The sequence below is a fragment of the Halyomorpha halys genome, unplaced genomic scaffold (assembly GCF_000696795.3).
Source record: "Halyomorpha halys isolate HHAL.00 unplaced genomic scaffold, Hhal_1.1 Scaffold385.1, whole genome shotgun sequence".
Taxonomy (NCBI): Eukaryota; Metazoa; Arthropoda; class Insecta; order Hemiptera; family Pentatomidae; genus Halyomorpha; species Halyomorpha halys.
The window spans coordinates 211,027-231,508 of record NW_027112337.1 but is presented as its reverse complement, the minus strand read 5'-3'; the positions used below and the strand labels follow the sequence as shown (position 1 = coordinate 231,508).

Here is a 20,482-nt window from a genome sequence, read left to right as displayed (position 1 = left end):
CATTTAGTGAACAACAACAAAAAAAAAAAAGAATAGGTAAATTAACAAGTCAAAAGCAGTGTATATGCATAAGAAAGAACAGCAGAACTATATGTACAAAAGTTTAATAATAAGAAGAAATATATGTAAACAGGATGAAAAAGGAAAAAAAGAATTCTTATCAATTAATAAAACAATTAAAACTTATAGGTTGACTTAACCTTAACTTAAATGCTTAGCCTTATTAACTAAATTTACATTATTATACAAAAGAGGAATATAAAATAAAAACAAAATAAAGTTTAATTCGAACCCCACGTAGTCTTTGGGTGTACTCCTGGCAGAACACAAGGTCGTCTGATATTTCCTTTCCGGTCACCGTCTCACCTTCCTCAGGAGTATGAAGATGACCCCTGCCACCACTCTCCTAACCAGGACGGGCTGAAGAAATGTCACACACTATGTACATATCCACTATATCTATATCCACACTTCTAGTGTTAATGACCGTCCATTGCAGTAAGACACCATAATTTAGCAAAACCAAACATTAACGATAACATCTCTTATAAGGTGATATTTCGATATAAACAGTCAAGACACAGGGCCTGATAAACTATCACCACTTCATATTGTACAATCGCAACGTGTTCAAAAAAACCAAACAGTCACCTAAACAAAACCATGCCCACTTGTCTAAGCATATATCGCTCATGTTTTTTTTCATCATGACAACCATAACACCCCTTGTCTAAGCAGATATCGTCAGTGTTTTTATTTCACCATGGCAACCATAACAGCAGACTGAAAGAATCAGGAGAAAAGACATTAAATATACAGGAAAAAACAATTGCAGCAGCTTCTAAAGAATAATAATAATAAATTCTTCATTTCTTCCGGTAAGCATCCCTTTAGAATAACACTAAACAAAAATTTGATGGGCTTTAAAGCTTTAGAGTAAATTATAAAACAAAAAAATAGAGTAATTAATGCCTAATAAAGTATTTTTTAGGTCTTAAAACATAAAAAAGTAAACTTATGATATTATTAAATTAAACAATACTTACAGAGTGATACCAATTAAAAGTATAAATATTTACAGAGTTAAGGTGATTTAGTTCCTTTAAGTAGAAAAAGTACGATGGGAGATATCAAAGACAAGGTCTTTACAGGAAAGGGTTTGGTCTAAGGTGATTCCAAGGTTTTCGATGGTTAAATAGAGGTTTATGGGGTTATTATTTAGTAACAGGGTTGGAATAGGAGGAACTATTTTAAGGAGATGGTTGGAACCTACTACATTTACCAGAAGGTAGGAAGGAGAGGTATATTTGGAAATCATCTGCATAAATATGGTATTCAGAGTGATGGAAGTGATGGGGAAGGTCATTAATATAAAAAGCCAACAGAAAGGGATGAACTCTGAGAAACACTCAGGGGTAATAAAGGGAAACTCAATAAATAAAAAGACTTAGACCGTAATGAAGACCTCAACTCAAGAAACAAAAGTTTGAAAAATTAGATATTCTAGATATGAAAACCACTATCAACAGGCTTAAAAGAAGAAAGGTCTTTGAGATGATCAGAGCTGTTCAAAGATATTCAAGGAAGATCCTCAAAGAATTAAATATACCTTTAAGCAGTTTCCAATATTTATACGAATAGCAGTTTTCCTGATATTTGCCAAGTAAAGACACAAAATAATGATTACTGGTTTTTAGTAAGAAAACGTTTTTTAAATATAACTATATTTTAGAACTATTAAAAGTACAGGAGGCTCTCTATTAGGATGCACATTTACCTTACTTTAAATAATTTATTCATATTATTTCTAGGATAGGTGGTTAAGAAATTGAGCAATTAATGAAAAAGGCATGCCATGTGCATCCAGCAACAATACATAGGACTTAAACAATGGTGAAATAAATAACCAAACTGATTATGTCCTGTTGAACTCTAGACCCCAATAATTAAGAGAGATAGATAAGATAAATAAGAGATAGAATAAATAAGATGACTTGTACGAGGAGAAGATGGTTGGGGGTGCAGTCAAAATGAAACACAAATAAGTTAATGTAACTAATTTAATTGTGCCAAAGTTTCGACTAGAGTTTCTAGCCTTCATCAGAGCTAAGAACAGAACAAGATAACAACCAATAAGTATAAAAAATAAAAAAGGTGAAAGAAAATATAAACAGAATGACATAAAGTGAATAATTTTACAGAATGAAATTAATAAAATGAAGTGATGAGAGAAGTGGAAAATATAATGTATACATAGGTAATTGAACAACTAGGTAAAATAACATAATTAAGGAAATAAAATAAAAATGAAGTTACATAATGCAAAGAAATATGAATATATTAGTTATTAATAATTTAAAAATTGAAATATGGAAAGAAAAATGAAGTTGAGAGAAAGAAAATATATGTAACCATAATAATAAAGAGGCAAAATATAAGTAAAGTTTAACAAAAGAAATGAATAGAAGAAAAAACAAATTATTTTGAAAACAATATATGGTGAACGTAACTAATAACGTGAGTAAGGAAAATGAGAAAAGGGGTGGTAAAATAAAGATAGGAAGAAAAAAGGAGAATAAAACGAACCTGTTAGCTTGAAAAGCAAACGCCAAGTGGTATTCTGCACTGATAACGGCAAAACTCCGAATTAAAAAATATGTTACAAGAATGACTAAGTGTTTTTAAGAGGAAACGTTACAAGTGGGTAAAAAATAAAAAGTAAAAAGTAGAAAATATTTAGAGGAAGAAAGCATGTGAGAGGGTGACGACAAATGGTTTTTGGAAAATGTTAAAAATATATATATGTACAAGGATAACGAAGTACCGGAAGATGACAAAGTGCTATGGGTATTTAATAACAGTTAAAAAGAGAAAACGAGAGAAGTTTAAGAAGTGAAATAATACGTTATAAAGTGGGCGGAAAAATAAAATAAATTTTTTTAAAAAAATTATAAAAATTACTTTTTTAATAAATTAACTATGTTACTGATAACTTGTGCTTGTCGGTTTTTAAATAGACAGAAGAAGGTTCTAATTGGATATAGAGGCTTTCAGAGATGAGCCTTTTGTCATGGTTACGAACTGTAGCAAGTATAGACGTTTTTCAAAATCGAAGGAATGATTCAAAGAAAGAGAATGTTCCAAAAGTTTAGAGGCAGAATGATTATGTGAGGTAACAGAATATTTATGTTGTTTGATACAGTCATATAAGAGATTTTCGGTTTCGCCTATGGCTTACATACCGAAAGGAGGGATAGGGTTTTTTTAGTTTAGTGTAAATATTAGATAGTGTGTTGTGAGGTCTGAAAGCAATACAAAGGTTAGGTATAGCAGAATGTAAGTTTTTGAATGTTATTGGAAAGAGAGGGGATGTATGATAGTGATCTGTATGAGGGGGTAGAAAGGGGTTGTGAAGAATTGAAACGAAAGATCCTGAAATAAAACACCAATTGTATAAGGGAAAGATAATGTCATAAAAACAAATATCCAAAACTCCAAGAAAGTAAGAAATGTTTACCAGGAAATCAATATTAGACAGATATCTTCTTTAACCCTTTATTGAATGTCTACAGAGATGCTGAAGGGAATCTGCTTAATATAAGAAGTAAGCCTTTGGGCAATGGCAAAATCAGTTTAACACTTTATTGAATAACGGGGAGATGGAAGGGAATAGGCAGGAGATAAAAATACAAAATAAAAAAAACAAAATAAGGAGATACAAATAGGTGAGCTTGAACTGCCTAATCCAGAAAATATTGAGAATACTATTCAACAGTAAAAAAATTTAATAAGGACCCAGGAGTGAATGAACTTCCAGGTAAATTATTCAGTATAGTGAAAGACATATGGCATAAAAAAGCTTTTATAGATGCAAAGGGATAAGGCGAGGTAACCATCTTTCATGCATACTATTTAACTAAGCTCTGGAATATGTAGTAAGAAAAGCAAGAATTTAGATAGGAGAGACAGTGTTCAAAATATCAGCAATTATTCTAGCTTTGTCAGTTGATATGGATATCACTAAGAAAAGTTCTACAGATATGAGCAATGTATTTCTTGAGCTTCAAAGAGTTGCTGAAGTTGGAATTATGATGAATGATGAAAAAACCAGATGCATAAGAGTTTATAGAAGGCAATTTTCTGATCCAATGCATCCTAAAGGCAAAACCCCCAAAAACAATTTCTTACAGTTTTTCACAATTCACACCAAAACGGAGCAGAAAATTAAAAAATAAAATAAAATATATATATATTGTAATAATCAAAAATTATTTAAAATAAATAAAAGATTCTCTTCACCTCCGCTCTCAGGAGACGTCCTCTCACCAGGCGATCCAAAAACAAAGAGTCCCTTATTCTTCTTGGGTGACTCTTCGATGTCTTCTTTTTTCTAGATGTCCCACAGAGGAAGACAAAAGATGTTTATGACCTCTTGCATCCAGGATACGTTCTCCCTATCCCGCCTAACAACGACTGAATTCCAAAAACCAAGTTTTCTTCCTTTCCCTTCTCTAGGTGTTAGTTCTCAACATCGATTGTAGCACTATGGTTTTGAGTTTTTTCTTATGATTTCCATTATGAATAATTTTCTTTAATACTTATTCTTAGCTACTATTTTTTCTTAAATGTACTGTAAGTTCAAATATGATGGGAAGTTAAAATAAAGTTTATAAAATATTTGAATCTGCTCAACATGGCCGCGATTCAACAAACTTTGGCAAGACACGCTCTGCCATCTACTTTGTTTTGAATAACGCTCTTTCCACTCCATATTTGATTGAACAAAATTGGTTAGCTTTCTTTTTGGTTTAACAAAGCAATTGAACAATATTTAAACGATAAATATAATAAAAACTTATTAAAAACCCTTCATACATAAAAATATACTATTAAATCAAAAAGAGGATTCTCTTCATTCATTTCTCCTTCTCTCTAGGTAAAAAAAATTATTTTGTACTCAAAATATTTTTTTTTCTAATAAATTCTGAGTATCAATTTTACTCGAAATAATTTAAATACACATTTGGTAAAAAAAAAAAGCCACTGAGTTAGTAACTGTTTACAAATACACATACAAAAATTACAACTCAATACTATAACAAAATATAAGTACCAACTTTTTTTCATGACTACTACAATTGAAATTTTGTTCCATTTTCAGTTCATGCTTACGGATACATGTTCAATAACATCTTTACATAGAAATACAATACATATTAAAAATATAGTTTGATAAAACCAATTCACATTTCACTATAATTTGATACATATTTTCAAAGCAAAATTTATGTTCTAAACAATAATTAAATTTTTAATACTTATGAATATACAAAGACATTTGAATAAGAGATAAAAATAGTAGCTGTTACTTGCCACGGCTGTTATAATAACTAAATGTACTAACAACTGTAGTCTTAAAAAAAAAAAAAATGAAATCCAATAAAACATTAACAAGTTTTTTAAATGAACTTCCACAAATTCTCTTCAAACACCTTCCCTTGATCGAAAAATAATACAAGTAGACAAAGGACCAAAACTAAACCTGAATTAATATCTTCTGTATATTTGGAGGCCCAGTAAATTATACTTAAAATACATTCAATAGGACATTCTTTGTCAAATCTGATACCCCCCTCTTGTTCGAAATAAGATTCAAACTAAAAATATGTTCAATGTCTCAACTGAAAGCTCAGGATATTTACTTTTCTTATTGCCCTGACTTTTCTAAAAATCCAATACCACTGGCCTAATATGGTATGAAAAATTATTCATAAAAATAAGAGCATTTTCAAGCATGTAAGTATCCAATTCTTTTATCAAGAATTCATAATCAAGCAGTGATAATCAAAATTAAGGATTAAATATGTCAATTCAAATTTTTAATGAGCTTATTTATTTAAAACTTATTAACTACTCAGGTTTTGAGGTCATTGAATTCTAATCTTTTACATTCTCCAAATCCAAAATCAAAAATTGGCTTCTATAGCAGGAATTAAATAGAGTGTGGCTTAATTTTAGGTAGTATAGGGGTGTCAAATTTGACTAAGAACGCACAATTTGATTTATAATAACTATTGTAAAGAATTAATAAGTAGTTAATTAACACAATTACCTATTTCAGTTATTAAATAACTAATCCTAATTATGATAATTAATTAAGTATTAAAACTTAGCTATATACTTAAGTTTTATTAAATATATATTTCTAATTAATTAAAAAAAAAATAGAATTCATTACCTTCATTGTGAAACCAGAAGGAGCTGAACTTTTTGGCCAATCACATTTAGTCAAATGAATACGTATTCCAGATTCAATTAAAAGAACTACCTTTTCTGAGTTTGTTTTATTTAATTTTAATAGGTAAGTCTTATTGTCAATATCATATATTTGATTTATACGAGCACCTTGAATTCTGAAAACCAAAACAATAAATCCGTGAAGTTTGATTTAAGATGGAACTTATATATATATATATATATATTGGGTGGGGGGAGGGAAGCCAGCATCCAATTTTAGAAGGTATTACAGCAAACTTGGCTTCTTTTTATAATTTAATAATTCACGTTGTTTTATTTTTCAAAAATTTTCAATAACTTTTAGTTATATTACAAAATCAACTAGAGATTATATAATTTATACATATTCTAAAAAAATCTGTTAATAGAATTAGTTTAATTACCTTATCTAATGATTTAAATTAGTAAATCAGATAAAACTAAATTTCTTATAATAAAAAAAAAATAAAAAAAAAAAACCTGCACCACTAAAACAGATGAAGAAGTAGGTATTAATTTAAGTATGGATAAGGTATAATTATGGTTATATAGTTGTTGTAATAATTGATTATGATCAATTTAGTTATATAAATAATTTTATAGTTTTACTTACTTCCATGGCACTACAACCCGATGTGGGACTTGGCCTTCTCCCTACATTATTGCCAGATGTTCTAGTCCTGTGCCGCCACTGTACAATTTCTTACTCCCACCAATGTTCTAGCATTCACATTTGACCCTCCTCAATCTTGAGCTTGGAAGAGGTTTCCTTCTAGAATTCATCTAAGAGTACCATCCATATTCATCCAGGCAACTTGTCTAGTTCAGTGAATACTTCTAATCTTTATAAGTCTAATGATGTTAGCTTTCCCAAATAGCTTGTATATTTCCGCATTTTTCTGTCTTCTCCAGTGGTCACCAATTTTGACTAAACCAAATATTCTTCGAAGGATCTTTCTCTCAAAGATGAAGATTTCATTCTCATTCACCTTAATTAGAGTCCACATATCTGTAGCATACATAAGAAAAGGACAAATCAAATAAAGGAATATCTTCACTCTTCTCGTCATAAACAGGGTGGTGAGATGATCCTCTGAGTTCTGACCCAAAATAGCTCCTGTTAGCACCGAAGGTTCTTCTAATTACCTCACGGGAAATATCATTTTCTGAGCTATCAATAAAACCAAGATAAACTGGCCTTCTTAAACCTGAAGGGAACAAACTTAATGACGGGATGTGTTGCTTCTGAGCCACAAGTAAGCATGTACTTAATCTTGCTTTCATTAATTGTCAGGTCCATTTCCTGAACAGCTTGCATAAGGTCAAGAATTTTTATAGTTGAGTTATAGGATGGGGGAACTCCCCAAATTGATTGGATAAATGAATAAATGAAGATTTTTTCTTTAAGCCCTTCACTACCAATTATGAAAATGTTAGTGGTAGGGGGAGGCGTCCCAATGTGTCACTGTGGTAGAGACAAGGTGTCCCAGTGGTAAAAGAAAGCAATTCCATAACCCGCAATTACTGTACTCTATAGACAATTCAAAGCGTCTTGGGATGTATTGTCCCACTGGGAGTGAAAGGGTTAAATAGAAGAGCTATTTCTGTTCACACTTGTTTTAAATAAAATAAAATTTCTGAAGATGAGGTAGCAACCTCAAAACATCAAATAGTGACTACTAAATGGGAAAAGGAAGCCAAGTTTGCAGTAAAATCTTTTTGAAAAATATTAATTAAAACAATTCATTATTCTTTAAAAGCTTGAAAAAACAAATAAACCTAATTCTTTTAATTCTAATTAATAAAGATAAAAAAAATCTCCAAACATATTACAGAGCTTTCTATGACACTTTTTTTTTTAAATACTTAAAAAAAAAATTACCTCAATTAAAAAAGCAATAAGAATGTTCTTAATTCAGCTCTTAACTGGAACCAGAGTTGGGCAAATATTATTCGAATGACGAGAGACGAATACTTTTTTATTCGTAAATTTTCTACTAGAATAATCAATTATTCGTACAAAAACAAAAACATAACTTCGTCCTTTTTTAGTCGTATTTTTATTCGAATAAAATTTATTCGTCTCTCGTCAATCGAATAAAAAAGTATTCGTCTCTTGTCAATCCAATAATTTTTGCCCAACTCTGACAGGAACTACTAAACATGAAAGCACCACCAACCAATCAAATTTTAATTTGAAAATTTAACAGTTATTACAAGGTCAGATCTTGACACTGAGGTATACATGATGGACCAGACACCTCACCATGCACCCCCCCCCCACATTATTGAATGTGAATGTATTTTGGGAAATATCATGGAACTATTAGACATATAAATGTCTATTAGCACTCATAATGAAACTGATGAAATGAATCACAATGATTATCTTTTTACAGATAGTATTTTCCAATTCTCTATAAAAATAAAACCACAAAATTTTGGCTTTTCAAAAATTATAGCCTTATTTCACAAAATTTTGTTTTTTGAAAAACAATAATTCAGGAACTATTAAGATGTCTATTTGAGCTCAAATTGAAGAAAGTGAAATGTACCGTAATGTAGTACTATCAAGAGCAAATACTTGCAGCTCAGGAAAAAGTTTTGACTAAACCGGTTGGATTTTACCTTCACCGGAAGAGAGCAGGCAAAAAAAAAATTGTTGGGTCTATAGGAAATTGTAACCATCGAGAAAGACCATTAAGATAAATTAGGGGAAAAAATGAAATGAAATTGAAATTAAAGAGTAAAAATAAGTTAAAATAAAAATATAGTATTTGGATTTTTTTTTTTTTTTTTTTAAACAGGAAGGAACAAGGGAGAAGAAGTTTTAAATATAGAATAAAGAAAGTAAAAAATATAAGATATGAGAGCAAATACTTACATCTCAGGCAGAGGTTCTGAAAAACTGGTTGGATTTTACCTTCACCAGCAGAGTGGGCAAAAAAAATATGTTGGGTCTATAGGAGATTGTATCCGTCATGAAAGACGATAAAGATAAATTAGGAAAGAAGAAATGAAATGAAATTAAAATTAAAGAGTGAAAATAAACAAACAAAAATATAGTATCTGGAAAAAATCACTGTTTTTCTCTTTCAGATTCCCATTTCCATGATACCAACTCTCTCGGTATTAAACAGATCCTCTTAAACAATAACTTCCCTTCCAAAATCATTGACAAACTTATTTACAAATATAAAAATTGTATCCCCTCTTCACTGAATTCTCCACAATCTATTTCTATCCTCTTGTACAGATCACTCACTACCTTACATCCCCTTTTTTCCTGATCCCATCTATAAATACTTATGTTCCTTCATCAAACCTCCGCCTTCAAAGCTCATAACAAACTTTCCTTTACCTACTCCCATTTTAAAGATCCTATTCCTCAATACCATTCTCATGTTGTATACCATATCCCTTCTTCCTCTCCTAATTGCAGCTAATCTTACATTGCCGAAACTAAAAACCTACTTAAAGAACGCATAAGCCAACACAAATATTCTGTCTCTTCCCGTAACTTCACTGCTTCCAAAAATATCCGAACATTCCATATTATTAAACCACTCATTTGACAATACTTCTATTCTAGCTCAATCCCTATTCATGACAAACGACTCCTATCCAGTACCATTTATATACAATTAGAGTCTTCCTCTGTTAATAACAAAACTATGTATTTATTGTTATGTGAATTTCCAAATTTGTTTGTTTATTATTTTCTTTTCTTTTTATGTTTCTCTGAGTGATGGTTGTTATCTCTTTTTTGTTTTTTTAGACCAGATGAAGACCTGAAATTCAGGTCGAAACATCGGCACAAATGTTTTTTGTTTATTAGCTGACCGCACCCCCCGACCATCTTCTCCACATATTAATTTATGGTTAACTATTAATACCTTATTTCAATACATTATTTTATATCTTAAACTCAAGTTGACCAAGTGAGAGTCCCATTTGTGTCATTTGTTATATTTTAACGTCCTTTTGATGCTATAAAAATATGAAGTTGATTGGTAAAGTATAATAGGTACTTCAAAAAGTTTTTTTTTTTTTTTTTGTTTTTTTTATATCAAAATTGGCATTCCACAACATGACTTGCAAACCATTTGGACGTGATGGAAGAAAAAACAGAGTTCATTGTCTGTCTCAGTACATCAAAAAACAAATGAAAAGGCAAGATTATCATATCAAATTTTTGGTCATAGACCTATGTAATTGCAATAAGCTGAGAAATAAAACATAGAACTTTCAATTGGGCCCTCTACCGTTTGCTCTTCAGTAAAACATTTCAATGTTCAAAAATATCTTAAAATCATCATCAAATCTGAACGATGATAAAAATTATATTATATAATCTTAATAATAATCAAACAGGAAACAAAACTGAATAATTAGTCAGAAAAAAAAAGGTTCACAAACTTAATAAGAAGCCAAGGATGAATTTTATACCATCTGCATAAAGGGTTTCATAAATAAGAATCAAATGTCAAATAACAATTTTATTTTATTCAACTCATAACTGTTTTTGTTTTACAAGAAAATTCATAAGGGTATATCTTGAGAAGTTTTATTTACTTTCTAATAAACATTCCAATATTATTTGCATATAACAAATTTTGTAATTCTCTTAAGCTGGTATCAAAAACTTAAAGTCGATTTAAGAAAACTAAGATACTTTGGTAAACTGTTAACATTAATTTTCAGCCTTACTTATAATTACTTCAGTTGACTGTTAAAAAAAAAATTATTGAGGCATTTAGAAATTCTCAAAGCTTTAATGTTAACCAAAATAAATATATACTCTGTACACTATAGAAGAATGCAGATGGGTAGATATTAAATGCATTCATTTACAAAACCATTACTTAAACAGTTTGTTAACATATTAAACAATACAAATAGAAACTGGACAATAAGTCATTTAATATATGTTTGAATTCTATATACGATAATCAAAAAATTACATGATGCTTAAAGACAAATATAAATAACAAAATATTTCTATCATATTCATAAAAAAATTATTAAGGATTACTAACATCACTAAGGGTCAACCAATATCAATATATCTTTGTGTACTGCAACGATTTAGAATGAGGAACCTGGAACTAAGAGCAGATCAATTTTCATTCTTCATAGCTAGTCATCACCCTCTCTGCCAGACTATATGTTAAAAAAAGATCTCGCCTTCCTTTCAGATCTTTCTAGGTCTTCCTCAAGATCTTCTACCTTCGATCGGAGTCTCATATGTTACCCAAACCAATAGAAAATTATTCATTTGAATAGTAGTCATACCATAGTAGTTCATCAACAACATACTGACAACAATAACTACTAAGCTCAATCTAACTAATGATTCCTGAAAATGTCTCTCAGACTTTTTACTTTTAAAAGTTCCAGAAAACCAGGTTTCAATAGCCTAAATTTAACTAAGTCTTTTGTTATCAGTTTCCATAAATCATTGTAATAAGATAGAAAAGGAAAAAATACTGTTATAATAATACTAGACTGTACTTATTGTTTTGTTTTTTCCCAAGAGATCTGTTTACAATACATCTAGAATTTACTCTTACAAACATAATGTTTGGCAGCCTACCGACTGTAAGTATCCTTCTCAGATTTTCATATAAATTTGTCCGACCGACATGAAATCTTTTGAAGATGTATAAACTAATATATATTTTATTTTATGTATTGAATAATTACGGTTTATCATTAAATAGCAACATATGTTGAACTATTAAAGAGTGATGAACTATCTCTAATTTGTAAGTCTGTTTTATCCTCTCCTATCTCTATTTTGTAAGTGTTTCAGCCTTTCACAGTGAGATATACATTTTCCTGGGTAGCATTATTGCAATTTAATGATTTTCAGTCTTGATGATATCTATATTCATGAAAAGTAAGTTGTTAGTTAATTATTTATATATAATTAACTTAAGGTGTTGCTTGTTAATCTTCTAATTAAACCCCAATAAATATTTTTGTATCTTTATTTAAGTTTTAAATATAATTTATTATATACAACAGTATATAACTAACCGACAAAATTTTGAAAATTCAGGCAACATAGTAAAAATAAAAAAAACCTAGAGATTTTAAAATCAGAAAGGTTTGAGTTCTGATGTATTAAAAATATATTAAGAATGTATTATATCAACAACTAATCTCAAAATCAGTATTTCATTCCTAATAGTATTTATTTGAATATTAATTGGTTGATTGATATAACATTGAGTATAATTTAAGTCAACTATATCTTGTAATAAACTTTCTATATAGTATTTGGTTTTGATAATTTCGAGACTTTTATTGAATCCTGCAAACTTAACTTTTAAACATCTTTCTAAAATGTCCTTATATTTCAAGCTAACATTTTGAACTTTAATCTCATACAAATCAAGAATTTGTAAGGAATAATACAACTGGGAAAATGTTCTATTTGACACGACTTTAGAAAAATTTGAATACATGTGTAAATTTACTAACATTCTATAATAGTCTTGAATTAATGTAAGATAAGAACTATTCAATGAGATATAATAACTTAAGACATCAGAATAACTAGAATAGCGATCACTGCAACACGCTACTGTTTTCAAAAAACCTTCATAAACAATACAATATCCGAGGAAATCTTTCATAACAGACTCAATATAAAAAAGGTTGTCAACACCAAAAAATATATTCGTATATACTTCAAAAAGTGTTCGACAATTTCTGCTTTCATCTGTTAATTTTATAGATGTTGCTGTTATTTTTGTTTTTGATTGGTCATATATATGTTTCATACTGTATATCCTTTTTAAAAAGCTACGTTTAACATGATCAACATTTGAAAGCTTCTGGCCTATATTTGATTTGGCTGTGTTAGACAAACCATCATCATAACAAGCTCTTAATTTCTCAGAAGTGTTTCTACTGCAATAAAGTTTGAAAGAAGAATTGGCCATTAACGCACAATTGACATTGTACTTAGGAAAACTTATTCTTTTCCTTAACATTGATAAAGGTTTAACGTGAAAACCGTTAAACATTAAATTGAAAATCACAAGATATTAAGTAAATAACAGTATCTATAGTAACATATAACTCAAAAAGAGGTTTACTTACTTTTGTAACTCAATGACAATAGCCCTGCAATCTAGAGAATTAAATGTTAATTTTAACTTCATAATGATAAGATTTAGAAACGCTTGATTAAATTAAGAAATAATTCATGACATAAAATATTTTGAAAACAACGGAATTCCGATATGATTTCCACAGAAGTACAGGGAAGGTTGTTAACAAGGAAGCTATAAATCTCTAAAAAAGTAAGGATTTTAACTCCAATATCATATATTTAATTTCAAATGTGGATATAATTTATTTTTATTAAAATAAAATTAATTTGTGTATAAAAATCATTCGGAAATTTGATTTCTTTATTTTTAAAAATATTAAAAAATATATACTAAAAATTAATTAAATAAAAAATATATTCTTTATTTGTAATCCAGCGATTTATTTTATTTTACACCATAATGTTGAGACTTTTAACAAAAAAAAATTAGTAACTCCCTATTACCACCCAGATAATTTCTTAATAGTTGATAGATAGATTTCTGTGTAGTTTCAGTTATTGCCGATTTTCATAGAATAGGACCTACATCGTATCAAAGACCACTTACTTGTACATTGATTATCTAAGTTTTATAAAAACGGCTCAAATGTTTTTGAGAAATATTATTCTATGAGGCGTTGTGTTTGATGCATTTAGTTCAATTTATTGTTGAAGAAAGGAATAGGTACTATGGAGAGGAATGAACAGGTGTAGAGCGATGGTTTTGGTGGATAAAAATCCCACACACGGATAGGTACGGGCATACCCGTGTCTTTTGGAGATTTCAAACGACCCTCATAGAAAAGGAAAAAAACACACAGCGGTCATGATCGCCAACATGATGAGATAGATTTTTATGTAACTCAAATGTTGACCGGACATGAATGCTTTAGAGTCTAACAGTACCGATTAACATTGAACAACACCACTGAACGCCCTACATTTTTTTTTTGCTTGCGGACGCTTTACAGAAGAAAGAAGTAAATTGGAGAGAGCAGCCCACCAGAACATTTGGTGAGCCATATGGAGCGCTCAGACAAGCATTGAGAAGGAGGGAAGAAATTCACCGCAGTCATCCTTAAAAGGTTGAGAATGGAAGAGAGGGCCTGAATGTAAGACTAGACCAAACCTTTCACCTAGACGCCACATCCCTCCATAAACTAATACCTAATGGCGGTCCCGTTGAGAGAAATTAACAGGTGTAGGGTGGTGGTTTTAGCGGGTAAAAATCCCACACACGGATAGGAACGGGCTTATCCTTATCTTTTTGAAGATTTCCACCGACCCTCGTAAAAAAATTAAGAAACACACACCCACATACAGTGAAAAGTTTAATAGAAGGATTCCTTGGTGGAGAAACAGAAATCAAAACTTAAACGAAAGATTTCTTTTTTGAACTTAGAAATTTGGACGCTCTTGCCACAAAAGATGAGGTTGCGCTGTCCTTAAAACCTCTCCTGAGTTAAAAGGTAGTTCCTATCACAGCAGTACGATCCATCCGTCAAGCCTATGAAAGGATAGCGGCCATTGCGCAGCCAGTTCTTCAGGCTAGAAAGGTTATGCCTCAAGATAAGATACGAATAGGCCTGATCGTTAGCCGCATACACGAAAGATTCAAAATGCAAAGTTGTTTCCGTTCCTGGGAATATGGGCACATAGCTTGAAACTGTGTTAGAGAAGATAGGATATTCTGCCGAAACTGTAGTCAAGCAAGTCACAAAGCTACTGGGACCGGAAACCTCAATGTGCATTATATGCAGGAAATAATGACGTCGACAACCCCAGTAGAAGTAATAAGAGTCCAACTTTCCGTTTGGCACTAAAACCTTGACGCAAGCCCAATAACATCATAGATGAAGATATTTTAGTTGAATTTTAACCATTGTGAAGCTGCTCAGGATCTCTTTTATCGAACTGTGCGAGAACCGCTCATCGAGGTCACTATTTTCGGTGAACAATTCAAAAATCTGGATTGTAGCTCATGGGCATTCGATGTCGGTGATAAAGCTGCTATTTGGGCATGTGGTTCTCAAACTATACAGGAGGTGAATACTTTGTTGCAGTCTGGCTTTGTATGGACCAAGATTAACGACGTGTATTTAATGAGCTGTTACGTTTATCCCCGCATCCCAATTAAAGACATTATTAATTTACTGAATCGTATGGTCTTAGAGTCTAGCTGCCGTAACTCAGCTACAATAGCTGCTGCTTTCATGAAATAAGAAACAGAACGGGATGTTGGATGACAAATCCACGGAGTTAATTTCTCCTGGAAGCATTTGCCCAAATGAATGATATGTTACATTCAAACGCGGAACATATCCGACCTTTACTGAAACAGGAAGATTATTCATTGTAGATTTGACTTTTGTCAATGATCGCTAATTGGAAGGTTTGTTGACGTTATAATCATCGTGACCACCAGGCTCTCTCTCTTAATTACACTGAATACACCTACAAGGTAAAATAGTTAACGACGGAGAACCGTCTGCAGGAATACGAAAACTTTTTTACTTTTCCCGACTTTTTAGGGTTTAATAATACAGGACGCAGGTGATGGTGTGCACAATATTATCACCACACTAATATTGAAACAAGCGACTACTATTGGATGTATAACCAACATTTATACAACTGATTTTCCATCAAACACTTAGGAAGAGATAGAGGACATTACCTTAGACCTACAACATTGCAGGACACCTTGATCGGACGGTATTCCTAATGTAGCTCATAAGATGGCTTTTGAAAAATAGCCGGATCTGTTGGTTGTCGCTAAGCCAACAACTTACAGATCACAAGACTGAGGCGCTTCTACTTCTAGCAGAAACCAAACCGAGAACATCACTGTCATAGTAGATGGGCATGGGATCCGTTCTAAACTCTGTTTAAAGTACCTATGAGTAATAAATGCTAAACAAGTCCTGTTCAATGTTCCCACTAAGTATATCAGCGCTAAATCTGCTAGAGTAGCATCCTTATTGTGACGCCTTTCTGGCTGCAGGTTCCAAAAGTTTGGCCAACAGATTGATAGCCGATGTTCGTTCGTAGTATGGTCGCCAAAATAGTTAAATGGATTTTTATGTTCGCCTATTCGTGTTTTTTTTTTTTTTTCTGGAGAGTTGGGAAAATATTATTCGATTGACGAAAAACGAATACTTTTGTATTCGTGAATTTTCTACTCGAATAATCAAGTATTCCAGAAAAAAATACGATTAACCATCCGAATCATTTTGTACTCATGAATTTTTTACACGACTAATCAATTATTTGTACAAAAAAAATACGATTAACCATCCAAATACTTTTGTATTCATCATTATTTTACACGAATTATCAATTATTCCAGCAAAAAAATCGATTAACCATTCGAATACTATTGTGTCCGTCAATTATTTGCACGAATCATCTCTTATTCGAAAAAATATGATTACCCATCCCAATACGCGTTATACATATTTGTTTAATTTCATTAAGGTAACATTTTTTGTCTAACAGATCTATGGGGATATCTTTATATATTTTATAATCGCGTATATATTAATTTTAACTTTTCTGATATCTGGCATATTAGGGTCCCCTTCTATGTTTTCTAAAATGTGGAACACGTAAATGCTATCTATTTTAAGATCGCGTTTCGATTTATTTTAACTTTTCTGATTTCTAATATTTTAGAGTCTTCTTATATGTTTCTTAAGACGCAGAAAACGAAAATGCTATTGATTTTAAAGTCACGTATGGATTTATTTTAAATGTTCTGATTTCTAATATATTAGGGTCCTCTTATATTTTCTTTAAGACGCAGAAAACTACAATGCTGTCGATTTTAAGATCGCATGTTCGCACTTCATTATTAGCTGATTGAAGCCAGCGAAAAGAAGATAGTTCTGGGACAGTTTTAGGACCACCAGAAATAAGTTTCAATATTGTGCTATAGAAACTAATTTTTAAAACGATTTGCAAATGTAATACACTCTGACCTGTTATGCGTTCAATTTTTTCAATAGTATGGAGAATGGTTTATTATTCTATCTTTATCAACAAAATGACCAAACTGATTCAACTTTAATGTTAATCACATTAATTATTGTTAGTAGATTCCTCTGTTTTAATTGCGATATTCTTTCCGGATAAGAGTTCAGTTAAAACTTTTTTTTTACGCGACTGTATAACACAATTGTGTTTATGTGGTGTGTCACAGCTTACTCATTTGTAGATATGTAATGATTATTTGGGTGAATGCCTCAACTGATACTTAAGCTCTATGGATCGAATTATTCAGAGAAATTCGGTGAATGTTTTGAAACAATTTGAGCTAAAAATACTGAAACGTGATTGTATAAATGAGTGACGTATGTCCACATATAGCTTTGTAACCCTTTTTCGAGCGAACTACACAACCAATTTTAAAGTTCCACGGCTCTAATTACTCAGTAATACCTTGTTATCAATTTGAAATAATTTGAGCTAAAAACACAGAAACTGCAAAAAAAAAAAATAACGCCTCTGGATCCAAAGATTTTTTGAGTTTTGGAGCCTTACTAATATATTATATGATTAGTTATAAGACAGACACTAGGGATTATACACATCATTGCTATTCGGTATTTATCAAACTAAGATTTAAATATTTTTGATAGGAGATTTTAACTGCATGTGTCTGTCTTTCGTTGTTTTTTGTTTTTTTTTTCTCTACACGTAAAACTTTTTATTTCCTCTTTATACTGTATTTTATTCGAATGATGAGTCGTTTAAGCCAGGATTATTCAATAAATATACTAAATATTCTTGAAGAAGAAGAATATTTGTGTTGCATAGAAAATTGTCTTAATTTTCATGACTGTACCGTTCCAGGGGCCAAAAAAGGTTAAGTACGCAGGGATTTAAGACGAGAATCTTCGGGCCACCCATAATTCACCAATATCATTAACGACTATTAAACCCTTTAAAGGTTCCAGCTGCATATATGCGGTCAGCGATGTAGTTCTAGCAGTATATATGCGGGAAGCGTTTAGAGGTTGAAAAATAAAACGATATATTAATACACCGATGTTTTTTAAATGATATATCGACGATCTTTATGGTTTACAATTAGATTCCTTCATTTAATTATCAAAACTAGTTTTTTATCTGATTTTTTATTACATAAATTTTTGACTGGCGTCAAAAAAGCCCTGACGAAGCCCTGCAACGTGGGGCGAAACGTTGGCTCAATAAATATAGTATAATTATTTACTATTTGAGTTTTTTTGACCGCACCCGGACCATATTCCATTCATAAATTTTTATGATTGAAAAAGAATATTATATTATAGCTAAAGTATTGAATCAGTCCATACAGGACTGTCCATAGCATAGAATACAGTCCATAGCATACAGCTATGGAATTATGTCTCAACTTTCTTCGTATATTTATATAAAACGTAATTAACTTATTATCTGAACTATAGCAATACTATTTTATAGTTTTATTGTTCTAAAAGTATAATTCTTTTATATATTTTATTTATAATGTTTCTCGACTAATAAAAATATAATTTTATAAATAATAATTATAATATTTCTTAACCTATACAATTTTACATTACACTCGTTTTTAAAAATATTTTTAATTGGAAGATCTTCTGAAATAAATAGCCTTTAACCGCTTAATATTTTCCTTGAACTTTTTACTTTTGAAATATATCACTAGGTAGCATTTCATTCAACTATTCGTATCTATTTTGATGTTTCTCTAGTTTTATTCGGTGCTATTTACTTTGAAATTCATCGCAGAAAAACGACCCATTCGAATTTTGTTATAAAAAAAAATTAATTTTACTTATTTAGGTACATTACAGTAAAATTTTTAAAAAATCAATTTATAATATATCATTTTTCTTTAAATAAAAAAAGTTTTTAATTGCACCAGTGGTGGTCAAAAAGGAAGATGGTAAACTATTAAAAAAAAGCAATTCTGTAAATAAGGACAAAATATTGATGAAAGCTGGGCTCTAAATCACCTCCCACTTACGTTTCCCCAGTCAGGTCTTTTCCTGTCACGCCTACCGGCCTACTATTCTCGCGTCGCCATTAGAAGTGAAAGGATTAATTTAAATGCAAGTACTAAGAAACCTCAATTCAAATGCTTCTGACATTATAAATTTGGTTCCTGATGATCGGTTGATATCACAATCAACCGTTCGAAGAACACTGAGAGTACCTAACCTAAGCTCAAGACGATCCCAGAAAAATCCCTCTTACTTGATAACACCGAACAAGGAGACAAAGGTTTTGTAGCAAACACAATCTTAGACTGAGAAGAATGGACTCATTGACCCGCCGAGAGTTTCCCTTAGCAGTGCCGATGTTCTTCTTCAGATTCTTTTTTTCGGCTATCTTTGCTACTAAGATTAACTCTTATTTGAATATTGTTTTTTTTCCCATTGAAATTACATAATATTAACGGTTAGATAATAAAACAGTTGGTTTCATTGACTTAAGATGCTTTCGAGGTTAATTATGAATTACTATGTAAAGGAAAGAAGTGTTTTTGTGGCTAATCATGAACCTGTCTCTGATACAAATTGGCCATTAAATGTTTGAGGGACCAATGTACCATTACAGAGGGTACTTTAAAGCCTAAGAAATTGTTTACATATGTACAAATACATATACAACATATACATATAAGTTACGGACTGTCAGGTGACAGGTCCATATCAGCTGATCGAGAACAGCTGACCTATTGTATATATATAGACGGACAGGCTCTGCAAATAGATCAGGCCATTTCACGTCAGCTGTCATGGAGTCTGCGCGCCAAGCCATCCCCACCTACCACCCTAGACCTCCCCACCTTCAGAAACCCCCACCCCACATCATGGCACTCATTGTCAGCAGGCGGAACCTGAAAAACCGTCATAACCGCTCCAGGGACCCGGCAGTCAAGAAGGCTCTCAACTCAATCACCACCCAGATCAGGAATCTTCTGCGCCAGTGCAAAACTGCGGTCTGGCATGATCGCTTAAGGAGCTACGCACGACGACTACAGGAAATTCTGGAAACTCACTAAGGCGGCAACCAAGAAGACCTCGGCCGTTCGACTTCATGACAGGGACC

The 20,482-nt window shown here is 31.4% G+C and overlaps 1 protein-coding gene across 2 annotated transcripts in view; it reads right to left on the bottom strand.

Annotated features, from left to right (window-relative positions):
- Window positions 1–13,542, bottom strand: part of Clbn (Nuclear export mediator factor NEMF homolog Clbn) — an 85,449-nt gene extending 71,907 nt beyond the window's left edge. Inside the window, exons 1-3 of one of the 2 annotated variants that reach the window (XM_067050253.1) lie at window positions 13,390–13,517; window positions 6,890–7,285; window positions 6,239–6,413 (exon numbers count right to left, since the gene is read on the bottom strand). In XM_067050253.1, the coding sequence (XP_066906354.1) occupies window positions 6,239–6,244 (6 nt within the window). In that variant the 5' untranslated portion in view covers window positions 6,245–6,413; window positions 6,890–7,285; window positions 13,390–13,517. Of the gene's footprint in view, window positions 1–6,238; window positions 6,414–6,889; window positions 7,286–13,389 lie in introns of both variants that reach the window. The other variant, XM_014422670.3, reaches the window with a different exon arrangement.
- Window positions 13,543–20,482: the final 6,940 nt, after the last annotated feature.